The 19,531-nt window shown below is 45.7% G+C and overlaps 1 protein-coding gene across 1 annotated transcript in view; it reads right to left on the bottom strand.

The window, feature by feature from the left end:
- The window catches only part of Ppp1r14c (protein phosphatase 1 regulatory inhibitor subunit 14C), a 93,688-nt gene extending 80,470 nt beyond the window's left edge, over nt 1–13,218 (bottom strand). The window contains exon 1 of the mRNA XM_048421850.3: nt 12,359–13,218. Within this exon, the coding sequence (XP_048277807.3) occupies nt 12,359–12,661 (303 nt within the window). The 5' untranslated portion in view covers nt 12,662–13,218. The remainder of the gene's footprint in view (nt 1–12,358) is intronic.
- Between the last annotated feature and the right edge of the window lie 6,313 nt (nt 13,219–19,531).

Genomic DNA, 19,531 nt, shown 5'->3' with positions numbered 1-19,531 from the left:
GTAACAAATTCTGCTTCCCACATCCTTCCATAACTGCCTTAGTCAGGGTTTCTATTGCTGTGAAGAGGCAACATGGCCACGGCAATTCTTATAAAGGAAAACATTCAAATAGGACTGCCTAACAGACTCAGAGGTTTATCCATTACTGGCATGGCAGGAAACATGGTGGTATGCTGGCAGACACGGTGCTGGAAAGGTAACCAAGAGTTCTATATCTGTATGACAGGCAGCAGGGAGAGAGAGAGAGAGAGAGAGAGAGAGAGAGAGAGAGAGAGAGAGAGAGAGAGAGAGAAATGCTGGGCCTGGCTTAAGCACCTAATACCCCAAAGTCCATCCTCAGTAACAGATTTCCTCCAACAAGGTCACACCTACCACCTACCCCAACAAAGTTACACTTCTTAATAGTGTCTCTCACTGTCTGTCCCTGTCTGTCCCTGTGTCTCTCTCTCATGCACACACATAAATACACACACACACATACACACACACACACACAATCTCATCCTTACATTCTCATTCTAATCTGAGACACCATGCCCAGTGCAGGACAGCTTTGCTCCCACTGCAACTGGAGGCTGCATGAGTTGACTGGCTGTTTGGTGAGCTACACTACCAGAGTCTCTGGCTCTCATTTCTCTGCTTTAGAAATCGCCACTCCTGTAATAAACTTCATTTTCTGAGGTGCACATCAAGTTTTCTGGAAAAATCTCTAAAGTTCGGAGCTGCAAAAACACAGGTCTCCCTCATTTTGTTTTCTGGTTTTTTTTTCACACGAGGAAAGAAAACTTGAAAATAAAACCTCATGACAAAAATGATTTCCCAAGGGTATAAGCTGATAAACCACAGCCTGCCTAGAAGAGAGTTACGGCATCCAGGGCCCTTCCCACTGCATCATGGGAAAGTGAGCAAGCTTGATTTGATGTCAGAGATGCCAGGGAAATTTCCACAGCCCATGAGGAACACATCCTGCCCTGGTGCACTGCACTCATAGACAAAGTCACATGACAGCTCACCTTCTCTTCCCTGAGACCCGACATTTCCCACAAAAGTAAAAGGTAATTAAATCAGGTTCAGGTTATTTGCATTATAACTTCAATGAGCTTGTCATATCCTCCCTGGAAAACTGACTGGGGCTAAAGGAAGAAGTTACGAACAGACATGATGATCTGAATAAATGTATTAACGAATTCATTGGCACACAGGGAACAAGACATAGGTTCTGCTATCATACGCTTCCAATCATCCAGAATTCCTTCCTTCTTCTATAATGCCTTCTTGACAACCTCACCTTTGCCCTTGTATGTCTGAGAAGGATGATGTCTTCTCATTCTGTCTTGTGGTGGGAGACTCGAGCACATGGTCCCAAGATGGTGGCACTATTTTGGAAGGTTTTAGCACTTTTAGGAGGGGGAGCCTCGTGGGAGGAAGTGAGTCACTCAAGAGTGGGCTTTGAGGTTTTATAGGCTCCACTTCCTGTCCACCCTTTGCTTCCTGTTCAAAGATGTAAAGTTTTCTAGCTGCATACTCCTGACACCAATGGTGTCACCTACTGCCATCCCTTCCCCTCCACAATGGACTGTTTCCCCTGAACTATAAGCCTCCCTTCCTTAAGTTGCTGTGTCTTGGCTATTTGGTCACAGGAACAAGAAAAGTAATAAATCCATCCTTCCCCTTTGATCTATATAAGCATCTCCTGAATGAATGAATTGGTGAATGGATGAAGAAAGGAAAGACAGAGGGAAGGAGGTAGTTCTGAAGGAAGGAAGGGAGGGAGGGAGGAAGAAAGGAAGGAAAAAAGAAAGGAAGGAAGGAACAAAGGAAGGAATACTGTGTCCTCCACAGTTCATTCCATATTTGCCCTAAAGGAGTTCTACAAAAAAGAAAAGTCCCATTTTCTTCATTTTCCCCGTTCCATCATGAAAACAATACTTTTGAGACTAGTCTACACTTTGTCTCATTGGAACAGGTCTCCAAAAGCATCAGTGCTGACTAAGAAAACCGAGGTGGGAGTTTATTGGCCTGGACTTTTCAGGGGAATCAGAAACCAGAGCCTTCATTCTGAGCTTGGTGGAGACTTGAGTGAGACCGTCGCTCTGAGTCTCCCTTGCAGAAGGCAGATGCTCACCCCATCAGAGCACCATCCAACCATTAGTGTTCCAATGCGGAAGGGTCTTCATGAATACCCAGAGCTCCAAATGACAGAGGAAGGAATGCTGACCTGTGATTGCCTCCTCTGAAGACTTTTATCCCCCCTCCCCTCCCACTGTGAATCTCTGCTTTATTCGGGGCAACTTCCTTCAGCTCCCAGGTTCAAAGGAACACACAGTTATAATTTGCAGTCAAGCAAAAAGAGCTATGACTTCAAGTCAACAATGAAAGAGTAGGCTTCAAGGCAGGCACAGCAACTTGATATCAATGAAGTTAATTTAGGGTATGCAACTAAGACCAGAAATGCCACCACTGCTTTGAAGGGTCAATTTCAACCTTTCTTACTCCACTGTCAGATATGGGACATTTGGGGACCTATTCTGACTTCTACAGCACAAGGCCACAGACTAGGACTAGACAGCAGCCATGTACCTCTCCTGCTGTTGGAAGCTAGAACTCTAAGAGAGTGTCAGCGCGACAACTTCCCTCTGGAGACCTCTTCTAGGACAGAGTAATGAGGCGCTAGTAAACGAGAAGAGAAGAGGAGAGGAGAGGAGAGGAGAGGAGAGGAGAGGAGAGGAGAGGAGAGGAGAGGAGAGGAGAGGAGAGGAGAGGAGAGAGAGAGAGAGAGAGAGAGAGAGAGAGAGAGAGAGAGAGCACTCTGTTCTCTTCATCCCTCTATAGGAATCCTAAGACCACCAAAGGGGCTGTACTCTCATCATCTTATTGAGCACAATCATCTCTATAAAGCCTCATGTCTAAATACTATCATTTTAGAAGTAAACATTTCACCCTAGGAATTAGTGTCAAGGAAACATGGTTACGCCATAGCAGGAACACCTAGGAGCAGCTAGGAAGGTGAATCATTGGAGCTACAGATAGCACAAGAGTCCACCCTTACAAAACTGTGGCAGGACAGGAGATAGGATAGTAGAGAGGGCTGCCTAGAAAGGCCTAGGATAGTAGAGAGGGCTGCCTAGAAAGGCCTAGGATAGTAGAGAGGGCTGTCTAGAATGACTTAGGATAGTAGAGAGGGTTGCCTAGAAAGGCTTATCAGCCAGCTTCCTGGGAAGATGGGATAGAGTGGCTTCTTGGAGGAGAAACCACCTGTGTCTACTTGAAACAAGGTGAAAGCAACATGTAACATGAAGGAAGTGGGGAGTATGATTCTGGTGAACGGACTCCCTGATGTCCTGTATGGAGACCCTGAAAAGAGCAGCCTGGTATGAGGCAGGCAGTGAACAACTCCAGAGAAATGAATAGGATAGACCTCTGAGCCCTGTGTTGCTCTATCCTAAGAGGCCATGGGAGAGAGGGATATAAATTATCTATTCAGATTCTAGAAAACAACCAAGCTTCTGGAGCTGGCTTTTCCAAAGCACCATGACACAGAGGCAGAGGACTGGAAGTAAAGGGGAAGGAAACCATGTCCCAAGGACCATGGTCTGTGACCTGTGACCAGGGCCTGTGGCTCAAGCACTCTGCACCTTGGCCTCTTCAGTTCCTCTTTAGTGATGGGAAATCAGTAAGGACTTTGTGCATTCATATGTCAGGAGCAACGGCAGCATCCTGGCTAAGTGACTTAGGAATGAGTACAGCCTTGAACAAGGACAAATGACACCTCTGATCTCAGTTTCTTCACTATAAAAGGAAGAAGGAAGACAATATCCCCCGCCCAACACACATACACAATCCAAAGAATTATGGAGAGAACTGAGAAATGAAATGGATGAGTCTCCTGGGTCATGAATTAATGGCAGAAGCAGTAGTAGGAGAAGCAGCTGTGGTCAGGCGTGCTGATGGCTGCAGGGGTACTGGTCCTTTAAAGGCAATGAGTGGCCCTTGCTGTGAAGCACGTGACAAATTGTAAGGTACTGGACTTCAGCAGTAGCGGGAGAAGTCAGGAAAACTAGACATGACCAATCTGAGCAACAAGCACCAACAGGACTTCAGGACTACTGGGTGTGTCAGGCTAGGGAGATGCCAGTGATAAGGATGCCACATACTTTCCTGGAACGCCTACGGATACGCAGAGGGAACTGAGGAAGAAGAGCAAATTTGTAGAAAGATCACAAGCAATGCCCTCACAGACAGCAGGCCATGAGCCTCCCTTGAGGCATCTAGGGAAGATGCCCATTTCAAAGTGCCTTGCAGATGCCTGGAATTCAGGCTAAAAAAAAAATAAAGACAGATTTAGAAGTTGTTAACAGACGGGCGTCAACTGGAGGCACTGGTAGGAGAGTTACATCACCCAGAAAGATTATGCACAAATGAAAGAGGCAAAAAAGGAGGTAAGCAGGGGCTAAAGATGGGCCCCGAGAGGTGTCATCGTGGAGGCAGACACTGTACAGAATCAGAAAGGATCTGGGAACGGGAAATCAATGAGAGTGAGAGGATGAATGTTAGGGGGGCAGCCCTGGCTTAAGATGCTCGGGGACAAGGAAGAACTTCAGAAGGAACAGACGAGCTACCTATCTGTTAGAGGCCAAATCAAAGTCAGTAGTAAGCAAAGCCACTTGACTAAGACAGAAGGTGGTCCTTAGTCCAGCGGTGGTGGGATCTAACATCAGTTTACTGTGGCTGAAAAAAAGTATGTCTCGTGGGTGGAGAAAGACCTGGGGGGAATAAAAAACAGAAAGGAAAAGAAAAAGATAGGATGGTACCCAGGGTACATGGCAGAAAATGAGAAGCTTTGGTTTGGGTAGAAAAACAAAATGGTGGTAGCTACTTTAAACGGAGGAGAAAGATTTCAATATCCAGGCAAGTTAGATTGAAAGTGTGCATGGAAAAAGAGGCTCTGACAATACAGACACGGAGGGAGCATAGTCAGTGTAGAGATGTGCCTGGAGCAGCCCCCTGGGACACCAGCTAAGAAGACACCAGTGGAGAAAGGAGGAGATAACAAGAGCCTTAAAAATCTGCCAAAGCTTGAAATACCCAAGTGCAGGAAATGAGAGACAGTGGCAGCGACGGGGAGCAGGGGGATAAAATAAAGCCATGCAGAGAAAGCACGGAAAATAAAATTCAAAACAATGTGGCACTCACTTCCCTCACTCCGGGGCTAGGTCAGGTTGTGTGCAGACTGAGACAAGGATAGAAGACACCAGAAGCAAACACACACCACAGATGGGCCTGGCAGAGTATCATGGCAAGGTCACCTGATAGCAGCCTGGAGACCCATGAAAGGTTGGCTTTTCTAATGCACTCCCTCAATTTAAATGCACCCGGCCATTATTTGGCACTGCTACCTTGATATAGCTGTTTGGAGCTATGAAGTAGGCATATATTTAACAATGCCGAAATACAACAGTAAGGGTCCAAGATAAAATATGAGTTACAGTAACAAAATAGATGGACTTTTCTCTCTTTGCTGCATCTACAATAAACATTGCTAGCTAATTCTAAGGCTAAAACACCATGACTTTCTGTCTTATTTAGGGTTCCTATTACTGTGATGAAACACTGTGACCAAAAGCAACTTGGAGAGCAAAGGGTTTGTTTGGCTTACACTTTGACATTGCTGTTCATCAATCACCAAAAGAAGTCAGGACAGGAACTCAAACAGGGCAGGGTCCCAGAGACAGGAGCTGATATAGAAGCCAGGGAGGAGTGCTGCTTACTGGCTTGCTCCCCATGGTTTTCTTGATCTGCTTTCTTATATATCCCAGGACCACCAACCCAGGGATGGCACCATGAATCATGGACTGGACCCTCCCCTCCCCACATTGATCACTAATTGAGAAAATGCCTTTCGGCTGGATTTCATGGAGGGATTTCTTCAACAGAGGCTCTGTCCTCTCTGATGCCTCTAGTTTGTGTAAACTGACACACAAAGCCAGCCAGTTGACTTTCTTAGAACTTTTGGATTAGTCCATTTTCCTTCATCCAAACAAATCTTTAAAAGTTCTCTATGCCCTACTAGAGACAAGCACAATGAAAAGTATCATGGTTCTTGTTTTCAAATAGTTAAATCCACTGAATTATCTAAGATCAGGAAGGCCCTAGAACATACTTGCTTATGTTCAACTGAAACAACACACAATCCTTCTATCTACAGTGGATGCAGATATGCTTCTCCAAAGCTTAGCATTTGATTGATGTCAGCACCTTGTTTCCTGACTCCTAGTCCACTTTCTCCATATCACAGAGTCACCAACAGTTAGTGGCCAGTTATAAAGCCAACAAAAACAACAAACACACACCAACTATCCTTGAGGTTTTGCCAGCCAGGTGAAGCATGAATAATAAAAACTCAAGAGAGAGAAGTTGGGGTTCAACCTGAAGATCAGAAAAGCAAAAGAGCCAGCCACTGGCTCTTACCTCTACCTCAGTCTAAACTGGTGATCCTGCCTCCAAGAATCTCAGAATGAGACTGAGCCTGAGAGCTGTCTCTTCCCATTTTATAATTGTCTCTAGGGCTGAGATTAAAGGCATGCACCACTGGGATTAAAGACCAGCACTGCCTGGTTTCTATGCAACTATTGTGGCTACTGGGATTAAAGGTGCGTGTCACCACTGCCTGGTCTGTAAGACTGGCCAGTGGCCCTGTTTTTCTTTCTTACCTCCAGGCAGGCTTCCAACAAGTATGATCCCTACAACACACAGGAGCGAAAAAGGAGACTCAAGAGATCAAAGGAATTGTCTAATCTTATACACCATTGCTAAATGAGGGGCAACAGGAAAAATGCAAGTTAATCCAGCCACAGAGTACAAGTTCCTAACCTCGCTTTCCCCAATTTCTTACTTTGCCCACTACTGCAACAAAATATTTGACTAAAAGATACGTAGGGCTTACTCTGTCTCACAGTTTGAGGAGGCACAGTCCACTGTGATGGGAATACAGAGTAACAAAGTGTCTGGTCTCACTGCTGCTGAGTTAGGGAGTAGAGAAAGGTGAATGCTGGCATTCCGGTCACTTTCTGCTTTTTATTCAGCCCAGGACCCTAGATGTCCAAGTTCAGACTGAGTCTTCCCACCATCTGTTAAATCTCTCTGGAAACAAACTCACAAAACACTCCAGTGAGTTTGCCTCCTGCAGGAGACTAAGTGTGGCTTTCTTTTCTTACATTGGAAATTCAGAATTCTTTTATCCATAGTGTTGGTTTTTTGTTTTGTTTGTTTAGCTTTTATTATTTTGTTTTTCTTTGGTTGCCTTTTTTTGGCTATTTAATTTATTCTTTTGATCTTAGGGTCTGAAGGTCTTTGTCTTACAGACATGTACTATGGTAACCTGGAACCTTACACACAGGGTTGATCCTTCAAGGGAGGGAATGAAAAGTCTGTTTTCCACAGGGAAGGTTGTAGTGGACAAACTTTCTAGCCTGATGACCCATGCAATGTCTGTGTGGCTGGAGCTAGCACTGTAGCCTCCTCCAGACACTTAACATAAATTTATTTTTCTCAGTAAATTGCAAACCCATTTTTCTCAGCCAATATACAGAACCTGTCTTTACAGACTTTGCAAAGAGTTTCAATGCAGCCATGTCTGATCTGTGTTTTAGCTTACTTTGTTCCTCAAGGAGATTTATGTATACTTTGTTGTGCATAGGACATTAAGTTAATCATCACTATTATAATTTTTTGCCAAATTGATCTGTGCTTAAATATGCCTAAAATAAACCGCTTGGGGTCAGACTCACAGAATTTGAACCAGCATCAACTATTGAGTCCTGCTGAACCGACTGCCTTCCTGCCTCCCTCAGCTCATCTCTCCACTACCTATGAAGGTTACAGAGATCTCCACACCTTAGTGCTACTCTCTGTAGGTTGCTTTTATGGTGATTAAAAAATAATAAAGCTTTTAAGTCCATTCCTAAATACCTGAGAAGTGGGAATTCAGCACATGTCCCACAGGCTGAGTTCTAAGTAGCAGCTTTATCTCCCAGCTGTGACACCAGTGATGCAGCAAGGCAGGCTAATTCGATGCTGGCGAGCAGAGGTGTGCTCAAAACAAGGACAATGCAGAAAATGAGAAGTCTCTTCTGAACATAAGAGTGAACCCACTGACACACCTGTGCCCCGTAGGCCACATGGGGCCATAAGACATGATCTGCACAAGTACAGAAAGGTCACAGTGAAACATGATAATCTGTACAATTGGCACACCTATGCGAGTAATGATGTTTTTTAATTTTTAAAAATAATAGGATGGGACCAGCAAGATTACGCAGTGGGCAAAAGTGCTGTGGTTCAAATCTGACTGCCCATATTCTATATTCAGTTCCCAGGACCCATGGTAGAAGCAGAAAATTGACTCCTGCGAGTTGTCCATTGACCCTTCATATGGGTGCCATGACACATGTGCACCTGTTTTCTCTCTCTCTCTCTCTCTCTCTCTCTCTCTCTCTCTCTCTCTCTCACACACACACACACACACACACACACACACACACGAATAACAAATTAGGAAAAAAACAATAATAGTGTGATCTTGGAACACTAATAATCATAGGTCCATCAGTCAACTAAAAAGTAAAGACCTGAAGGTTGAGGAGTTGGCTCACTTGCTCAGCAAGCAGGAAGGCCTGATTTCAGATCCCTAGCACCCAGGTGGCTCCATATGCCTGAAACACCAATGTTGGAGGGGTCAATGAGTCATAAGACCACTTTTAAAAAGCAAAAAGACCTCAAATGTGGAGGATGAGCCAGCGCTGGAGAATGTTCATGGCTAAGGTACACTGCCATCCCTGTGATTTGCTCTTAGCAACAGATTTTAATTTCCAAAGCAAACCAAATTGCAAAATTAGAAATGCAAACGTTACCTTGAGGCTGGGAAAGCTTGGAAGAAAATGACAGGATTTACCCAGTAAGCCGTCTTGCAACACTTGTCAGGGTAGACATTATGCCAGATTTCAAGTCTCTTAAAAAAACAGTTTGGAAGATAGAAGAAATGCCTTAAAACAGAATTCCTTGCATATGGATGCAGATTTAACCTAACAGTTCTGTTACAATCAAATTCCTAACTCAAAATTTCACTGTGTAAGCTTTCTCACAAGGTAAGAAAGAGCTATAAGCACATAACCCCTTACTACAGGATTTAATGGCCATGTTTATCTATGAACACAAGTCTCTTGGACTAGGTGAGAAGAGGTCTGGTCCAGGGCTCCACTTCTTCCTTGCCTCTTCACTGAAGTCTTAAGAAACCAAATGGGCCTTGAAATAATTTTAGCTTATGCTCCAATTGACCAGAATTCCTTCATCTGTTGTCAAGAAGCTTTCAGAGCAAGAACAAGCTCCACCTAGATGGGCATGAGCCAGAGGCATGGGCACAGGAAGAAAAGAAGATGAACACAGATCCCGGACAAAAACTGAAGAGATGGTGGAGTGGGTAAGGGCACCCACCATCAAGTCTGAGCCCCCACAGCCCACGTGTTGGAAGGAAAGTCTAGCAGTACACGTGGCCAAATGCCCTCCACCAGCTAGGACTGTCCCAGGGGTGGGCACCAAAAGAGAAGACACCTGGGCCTTGGGAAGATTTTTCTCAATTCTACTCCAGCTCAGAGCTCTGGGGCATGAGAGAACTCAACATTCTACACTTAGTCTTGCGATTAATTCATTATACGGATGCAGCTATCAAAGTAGATGGGTAGAACACATTTACAGTCACACCTATTAGCTTAAATACATAGCGTTTCCAATATTGAGACATCATGACATGACCTCTGTGAGTTATCTGTTTTGTACGGTTACAGCTGGGCCCATAGTTACATGGTGGTCACACTGCCCCTCTCCCAAGACACTCCCACCTCTGTGAGCTTGTTCAAGCCTCTTAGCCTTCCCTAAGTTTGTTTCCTTATTTGTCAAGACAATGACAGCAAGAGCCCTCTCATCTTAGGAGTGCCGTGACCAGGAAATGAACTGGTGCATGCCAAGTGGCTAAAACAGCACCTAGGACCAAACAAGGGCTCTCTACATGTCCACTCCACTAATCACCAAACAAAGTTGCCTGGCTCCTGGAAATTCTATGTAAAAATCTCGGTCAGGCCTATGTGTTTCTTCTTTCCCTTTCCTTCTAACTTCAAATGCTTTGTTTTATGCTTTGCAAAGAAAATTATTTCTCACCCTCAAAAGGACAACTCATCTAACTGCTGATATGTCTGGTACAAGTCCTTCTAAAATTAAATATGCATTCTTTACTACCCAGCTCGGCAGATAATGCAGGCCTCTTGCTGGTATGAAGCTCAAAGTCTAGCCAACTGGCTTGCTGTGCCACTAAACATTCGAAAGATATGACCATTTCCAATTGTAAATATTACAGTTGTAATTCCTAGTCTTTATATTCATAAGGTTCAAAGCTACAAGTCAGGGTTCTCATTCATGAAGCCAAGGAAGTGGTGAGAAACTCCCACTCAAAACAGAGCCCCCTCAGTGGAGAAATAGATGGGAAGAGGCCCACCATAGTTGTGTAGTACCCCATATGTCTCTATTAGTTAGCAGGGTCCCCATCACTACAGTACCCTCTAACTGCTCACACTCTCCGGTTTACTTCTGTTCCTCCAGCCTCCAACAAATGACAGAGTTGAAGGGAAATACGGACACACTGCAATGTGTGCAAAAAAATCTTACAGAATTTCACACGCACCCTAGTTATTTGTTACGGTCGAAGGCCTAAAAGCGCCAAAGGAAAAAGATACACAGAAAAAGTCAAGGTCATATTTATCCCTTTGAAAAATGGGTCTGAAGTACACATTCAATGCAGCGAACATTCGAACTTTCACCACCAGCAGCCACCACCAAATTACTCTGATGAATTTGCAGAATGTATCATTTGTTGGGCTAAGCAGGTAGAGAGCTTCTTCTTTCCCAGGGTACCTCTAATGAAGCATTGCTAATATCACAACAGTTCCTCTAGTAACTCAAGTCTTCACCAAATCTAACAAAGGATACAAAACTCAACAGGAAATAAAAGAAAATTAATTATACTCTCCAGAGGCCAGACTGAACACATTCATTCACCCAACAAGAACTCCATTTCAATCAAACACATTGTTTCTTTAAAGAGTTTCACCAACTCCCTATCTTAAAAACCCACGATCTTGTCCAATTTTGCCAATTTTTACTTAAGCAACTAAATGGGCTTTCGTGAGAGCTAGACCAGAAAAATAATATTTACAAGCTTATTGTTTATACAGTCAAACTTCATTATATTGCAGTCATTCATTAATAGCCAACATGGAGAATGCTGTTGCCTTGTGCAATATGAGTGCTAAAGAAAATATGTGTTCACAATAGGCCATAAAATATGTGAAAACAGGACGGCCCACACGGATTGGTAAAGCCAGCGAGTTCATCTGGCTTTCATTTTTGCCCAAGAGCCTACCGGTTACAAGAATGCCAATCTAACTTTAACTTGGAAACCACATTCTTAATTATTAATCTCCTCCACGCTTGTTTTCATTCCTTCCAAACTCCACTAGGCTAACCGAAGCAGAACACTTCACTGAGAACCCCTGTTGCTAAAGACTCTCGGGAAATCATTTGGCCTTGGTCATTTTTCTCCCTACATCAAATGTATGTGTGTCAGACCTGTGCATGACCTCGCACCCTGAACTGTGGGGGACCGGGAGCTGTTGGGAAGAGCTTTGCTACCCTGAGCACGCAGCTTGGGACGGCAAAGTAGCTACAACAAAGCTCAATCTGAGCAGCTTGGGGAGGAGCCTTGAGGATTCACGAATGGGGGGTGGGGGGGGGGTGGGAGGCTGAAAAAGAGAGAGCGTTGGTTTCACAGTTGTGAGCTACCAGGGGACTCTGAGATCTCCAGAACCTCTCCTCTCCATAAGTTTCTTAAGGTTCTTCCCCTTCATTCCCACAGAAATCTGGGCTATCCCGGATCAGGGCACTCATTAAAGGCTCCCATTTCCCCAGTCTCTCTACTAGGGCGCAAGCAAGGCGAGGCACTCCGAGTGCCACTGGGTGTAGTTAGGGCTGTGCAAACAAGCTCTGAAAACTCGGAGGAAAACCCTGGGCTTCTCGAGACCCAACCCTCTTCCCACGCTATCAAGGGAGCCCGCAACTCTCCGGGTACTAGGCAGCTGAACCCAAGTAGAGGTGTCCCAAGTGCTGCGCCCCAGCACCCAGGGGAGAGAGATCGCGCGCAGAGACCTGCTCTGGGGTTTGATCCCCAAGAACCGAAGCAGCGCACACGCGGGAGTCAGAGGAGGGCACGGAGGGGCGAAATAGAACCCAACCCTCCCGGCCAGTGCCCAAGTACCTCGCAGCCATACAGCTGACCCAGCTGCTCCACGATCCATTCCTCCAGCACCAACCGTTTCCGAAGCTCCTTACGGTCGTATTTCACTGTCACTTTTCCCTGCTGGTGACGTCGCTGCTGCTGTTGCACCTGCCCGGCAGCGGCCACTGTGGCCACTGGCGCCGAATCTTCCCTTGAGGAGCCCGAGCCGCTGCTGGATCCCGGGCTGCCGCCTGTGCCACCACGGGGGCTCTGGAAGAAGACGCGCGCACCGCCGCCGCCGGCCCCGCCGGCCGCCTCGCCGCCGCCAGTCACCACCGACATGTCCCCGAGTGCCGGAGCCCGAGAGTGGCCCGGAGAAGGGGCGGGCGAGCGCCCCGCGCCGCTACCACCGCGGCCCCGGCAGCCGCATACGAGGGCCCGCACCTGCTCCGCGCGAGCCTGGCCGCTGGATCCTGGCGGAGGGAGGAGGGAGGAGGGCGGGCAATGAGGGCGGGACCACAGCCTTAAAGACGCCTCCAAGGACCCTGGTGCTGTAACCCCAGAGACCGCCCCCGGCTTGAGAGTCGTCTGAGGTGGAGAATCTGTCTGGGGGAATGGTCAGTGCTGGGCTGTGTTGTCCAGAGAGGAGACTGGCGTGGATTGTCTGGGTGGCAGGGGAGAGGCGGTCTTGCACACGGGTATCCTCGTCTCTTGCTCTGCTGATTCGAACTGTGCTTCTTTCGCAGTCCTGGGGAGCACGAAATCTGTGGACTCCCACAATCTGGGTCAGCTCTTTCCCACAGGGTAAAAGATCGTGGGAAATGATCGAGCTGAAGGTCTTCTAGGATGGCAGGGAATGCCTCCTCCCCTCTCCTTCGGCCGGCCCCACCCGGTGGTTCCAAGCACACATTCCTATTCACGCCATGACCACCACGGATGCCACTTCCTCTGTCGGATTGGTAAGAAAATTGATGAGGCGATGTTTGTGCAATCAGGCAATCACCACGGTTGAGAAATTATTCCCAGACCGGTTTTTCCTTTTCTTACTAAGCGCCTTTGATTCACCCTAGGCTGGGAATCAAAGGTTTGAACAGCCCAGAGGGTGAGGGGCTAGTGCCATCAGGACCCCAAGTGTTTCAGGGTTAGCTAGGCTTAAAATCTACTGTTGTGTTCTCAGCTCAGACAGCTTTCCTCCCAGGGCCATTTCTAAACAACCTCTTTTTCCCCCCCAGGAAGGCAGCCGCATTGACTAGCTTACTTGAAAAACATCATGCAACCAAGTAGAATTACGAATGAATGAGCTTATTATAAGGTTGAGGGCGAAGAGGTGGGATGCAGAATTATAAACAGAAAAGTGTGTGTGTGTGTGTGTGTGTGTGTATAAAATTACAGGGAGACACTAACATATTCCTGCTGTACATAACAACTCATTTCTGTTCGGACAACTGAGAGAAATCACAAAGGCATTCAAAGAGACGTAATCAACAGTTAAGATTGTTAAAACAAGCTGGTGAAGGTTCCCAGAAGCTCTCAGAAGAAAAGAAGCCATCACGTCAGCTCCCTCTGAGCGGTTTCCCCCGGAGAAATGTCTAGGTGGGCTTCTCCATTGTAAGGCAGAAAACGAAGCGGTGGTCAGAGGGTCAGGCTGTGCATCACCCACTGGCACTTGGTTCTACCCAGGTTCTAAGATGCCTTTGTTTCTCCAATGTGGGGTTTTCCAGCAAGAATGTGAGGGAATTTTCCCAGGCTCCTATGCCTGTGGTTCACTGGGAGGACACCATAGGCCTTGAGAATCACAAAGGAAGGACCTTAGAGAGGGTGTCCTGTACCAGGCTGTTTCTTTGGGGCCACCAACCAGCTCCCAAATTATAACAGAGACTTATTTTTAGTTTTGAATGCTCAGCCTAGCTTAGGCACGTTTCTGACTAGCTCTAACTTAAATCAACCGGTTTCTCTTTATCTACCATTTTGCCTGGGGCTTATTACCTTTGTTACTTCTGTGTGTCTTGCTTTTACTGCTTCTCTATGTCTGGCTGGCTGGCATCTGCTTGGCTTCTTGCCCCCAGGCAAGTGTCCCATTCTCTCCTCCATCCTCCCTCCTTCTTCTTTTCTTGTTCCTCCCTTTTCTTGAGCCTACATCTTTTCCTATTTATTCTCTCTGCCAAGTAGCCTCGCCTATCCCTCTTCTGCCTAGCTATTGGCCATTCAGCTCTTTATTAGACCAATCAGGCGTCTTAGGAAGACAAGATGAAACAAATGCAGCCCACCTTTACAGAATTAATTCTTACATTCTTATGCTGTTTAACAGATGCAGCATAAACAAAAGTAACACACCTTTGCACAGTTAAAGTAATATTCTGCAATATAAACAAGTGTTACACATCTTTGCCTGGCTAAATAAACATTCCACAACAATGTCCCATGATAGGGTGGTTCAGGTAGGTCTTGAACTCCTCTCAGAAGAGAATCAAGTCCAAAAATCCAGATCTCTGGAGAACGAAGAGGCCATCTGAGCACTAGGTGAGCTTCCTGCAAATCTATCAGAGATGAAGGACATGAATCACCATGATAAGACCCTAGAGACAACGGCCATTCTCTACATCATCCACCCATGGTTGCCTTGTAGGGTATTTCTGACTGTCTTAAACACTGACGGCATAGCCAAGTGGTGAGCGTCTTCACAAAATCCACCTGCTTGCCAGGAGGAAGTGGAGGGATGGCGGGAGCACAACAATCAACAGTGATCCCCTCCTGCATGAGCTCCTCCTCCAGTCGGACAGCTGGTTCCTTGCCAAGTTCTCAAGACCAGTCCTAACCAACTGCACTGACCAGAATCTAAATCAAAACAGAAACCACCGAAATGTTAGTGAAGGAGAAGCTCTACAACATGTCTGCCCTGGCCTGGTGCTCAGACCCTATGGTAATTGTTTGGGAAGCTGTTATGATCCTAAAGCATGGCGAATGGTGGGAAATTCCCGCGCCCTGCCCTGAAGTTTTGGACAATGAAGTCAGTCATTCAAGAAGGGCTTCAAAGAAGTCGTGAAATTTTCACAACGTTCTTTCTGAAGAATTCTGGAGTCAATTCTTTCTCACTGCATAGAATGCGAATCCCCCCACCACCACCACCTTGGTGCTTAACTCAGTTTTCACTTGCTATTTCAAATGGGACAAAAGATGTAGATGCCACGCTCCAGCCCTGGTAGGAACAATCGCCAGTAAGTCGCATAGCCTTCCATCCCCTAATGAGTCACTCATACAGACAAGTGATAATGGACCTAATACAGAGCCCTCTCTCTAGAAACACATATTTCTCTAGCCCATACATCACTGACGTTGGAAGTGAACTCCACCACCCTACACCCCCAAACACACACTTCATTTCATGCTTGAAAACACAGACCTTCACATGCAGATCTCGGCAGACTCTTCACCAACTGCTTTATAGATTTCCCAAGCCTAAGCCAAGATGTTTGGGAATAGAGTAATTCTTTTTAGACTGGGTCCTCTTATTAAGATGACTAGTTAAGCTGGCAAAATTCAGCCTTCAAAAACTCTTGTCTCACACCAGCAAGGTCCTGGGAGCCATCTCCACACCAAAAGAAAGCAAAAATGAGCACAAACTCAGCAAAACTGAGAGTTGTTCTCGTTTATAGTATATATACATATGTCCATATAATATATGTATACATACACGGAAGCAATATTTTTATTCTGGTGAATCACAAATGTTTGCTTTTGATTTTTAGTAAATGCAGTGGAAGGATTTTAGAAAGCAAGAGATGAACTTTTCCCATAGGCAATTATTTCCTTTTTAGAGTGGCCTAAGAAAGTGGCTGTTGTCAATCTCCTCTCTTCAGATCTTTGCTCTCTTATTTTGGGTGTGTTTTTCCTCTCTTGATATTTGATTTGGGTGAAGGTGTTTCGTTTTCTGGAGTTATATAGGTCTTTTTTCTGGATACGATTTTCATGTCTGAAGTTAGCATTATTTAAGAAGCAGTTCTGAGCGTTCTTCAACCTCCAGAGAAACAGATGCTTTATGAATGTTTCTGCTCACACACAAATTCCCTTGCCACCAAAAAGACCAGATATCATCATAATTACACAATACCTGGAGATCTCCCTTGGGGATGTTATAATTATACCCCAAGGTCACAAACTTAAACACAGTGTTCTTAGCTAGAGTAATAAGGCCAGTAGTACTATGTTTAAATCCTTGGGCTGGCAGGATGGTGCAGTGGGTACAGACGCTTGCTGCCAAGGAAAGTTGTCCTCTGACCTTCTCATAAGCTGTGTGTGTGTGTGTGTGTGTGTGTGTGTGTGTGTGCGCGCGCGCGCGCATGTAAAGAAGATGCATATATCTTAATTCTCTCAGGGGTATGCTAAGACAGACAATTAAACAAAGGTTTTAAGTCTGATTTTCACTTAAACAAGGAAGATATCAAATATGTGCCTTGGGAATCTATCCATGATGCACAAGATATTCAGTTATCAGAATAAAGTTAAAGAGAACAGGGTGGTTCCCAGTATATAGTCTTTCTTTTGATCTGTGTGTCATCTATTTTGAGCTTCTTCTACCTCTAGGCCTTTGATTCTATAATTTAGTCAGAACTCCAACATGAGTCCAGATCTTACTTGCATAAACACCAACAGTTATTAATCACAAATCTATAACTTTGTCTCCGTGAAAATTCTTCCCTGACCATTCATACAAGATAAAAGATATGGGTTGACAGGATCGGGGGGTGGAGGAGTGGGGTGGGGTGGGATGGAGTAGTGTGGGGATGTGGGGAGTGGGGAGGATAGTGGGGTGGGTGACGGGTGTGGGGGAGTGGAGGTGGGGTGGGGTGGGAGGATTCACAGTTTTAAAAGTTGAAAATCCTTCCTATTCTAGTGACTCTAACTCATAAAATACCTTGTCTCTTTCTGCAGAACAAGGTTCAGGCTTCTGGAAGACATCTTGATTATCCTCCCATCTAGTCAAGGACTCTTGTCTTCTTCCCTTTCCTTGCTGGAAGCATCATCAATTCCCCATGTTTCTGTCTGCTCTTCCATAGTTCTGCCTCTACCGGAAGTGCCCTCAACAAGGTCATCAGCCAACTCCTGCTGCAGGAGTCCTTGATAGCATTTCACCACTTCTATAATTTGAGCTCCTGCCACCTTTGATAACCTTAATCTCCAAGCCCTCTCTCCCCTGAGGTCTCTATCACTACATAGTGAATATTTGAAGTCACTTATGCTCAGCAATGTAAAAAGTGTTCCATCCCAGTGTTTTCTAAGTATTTTTAACCAGCTACAATAAACAATATACTTTTGTTGTGACTCAAATATCTACACACATATATAATTCCTTATATTGCTTGTGATCCACTTTGACACTCTAGAGTCTGTATTCTATTCTGCTCCATTCAGTTTAAAGAATGACGGTCACAACCTGCTAGACTGATTTCCCAGTCCACTTGTATAAAGACTTCAGCATGCCCAGCGCTGCTGTTGGCGGAGTGTGTCCGTAAGGCCCAGTTCCAGTTCTCCTTCCTCTTGATGGCTGTCCAGGCTGGTTATTGGTTCATTTGGCATTTTCTTCCACCAATATTAAACATCCTAGCAAGCAATTTTGACTCTGGGTAACTGACAGAGATCATATGTAAGATTCTTCCAAAAAGAGGTGTCACAAAAGAAGCACCTCATTGGTATGTATCTCAGTGGTATGGTGCCTACCTAGCAGGCATAGGCTCTCGGCTCAAGACCAGATTCATAAGTGAACGCTAATGATTCCATGATTTGCTTCTGTCTCAGCTCTGTCCCTCTCTCCCAGACTTCTGCCCTCTCCTGTTCGGACTCTGTGTCCCTCCATCCTGAAAGCCTTCCTTCCATTCCTGATGTTGAGAAATGCAAATATGGCCATGTCATGACGAGTGAAAAGCACTTGCAATGCCTCCTGAAGTTTCCATTCCCTTCAGGCTGCAGTCCAAGACAAGCTGGCCTTGTGCACGGGCTTGTCTGGAGCTGGCCCTGGCTCTTTATTTTAGTGTCTTCTCAAACACTCCCCACCCTGTTCTCAGGAAATCCTTTTAGCCCTCTTTTTCCTGTGTTCCCAACCTGTCTCTTCCCAGGTTCCCTGGTGTCAGGCTGGCCTTCGGTCCTCCTCTGCACTAGGTCTGCTCTCGGCCCTTTGACAAAATCCTTCCTGACTACCCTAGTCTGAGGGAGATTCTGATTTCACACTTGCTCTTGGTCACCATGCCTGTCGATCTCCTGTCACCCAGGAAGCGTTCATGTGACCCACTCTTTGCTCAGATGTCATTCCCCAGACGGGCCTTGCCTCTACACCCTCTGGCCTCTGCCCTTCCTCTCTTTCTTTTATTTGTTTGGAAGTTATATGTGTATGTGTTCAATGACACATTGTACCAGCAGAACATATATTCGTAAGGACAGGGATTTTGTAGCTCACATTCATGTTTCTACTTCCTATAACTATGAAACAAACAATGGCCACTATATCTCATTAATGACAGATTAGTGGTCATCTACTTCTCCCACTAAACTGAGAGCTCTCAAAGATAATGGCGTAGCTAGTGGCTGTATCTACTTTCAAGCACAAGAGCAATGCTTCACACATGATAGATGCCACACACTAGTGAGAGAGTGGGCCTGTCTACACACACCATTTCTGCTGATTCTCCAGCTCAAATATGAAAAAACTCAGGTCTAAGGCTCAACTCAGAAGTAGAGCACTTGCCAAGCATGGACAAGGTTCTAGGTTCAATCCCTATTACCAAGACACAGGAAAGGAGAAAAGAGGAGAGGGAAAAGGATAGGATGGAAGGGGAGGGGAGGGGAGGGGAGGGGAGGGGAGGGAATATAGGTGAGGTGAGGGGAGTTTGGGTTTGTTTCATCTCCCCCCAGCACAGGCCCCGATTGAGTGGTACTGGTTTCAGGTCCTAGGGAACAGTGCTTCTCACTCCAAAGAGACACTCCCCTGAGTTTTATTATATTTCCATAATGAACAAAGACACAACTGTCTCCCAGTTCTACCCATTAGCTTTCTAATCCACCACTGTGAGCAAGGGACTGAGGAAGCAGGTGGAAAGCCAGTCCGTAACTCTGACTCTGAAACCTCACCCAGGAGTTCCATGGGCTCTTTCTCTTGCCACAGCTGTGTAAGTAGGAATAATCTCAAAGCTGCCCCTAAGGCTGTGGAGGCCTTGTTTTGTT

The sequence above is a fragment of the Myodes glareolus genome, chromosome 1, assembly GCF_982192425.1.
Source record: "Myodes glareolus chromosome 1, mMyoGla1.1, whole genome shotgun sequence".
In the NCBI taxonomy this organism is placed as follows: domain Eukaryota; kingdom Metazoa; phylum Chordata; class Mammalia; order Rodentia; family Cricetidae; genus Myodes; species Myodes glareolus.
This window is presented reverse-complemented; position numbering and strand designations above follow the sequence as displayed.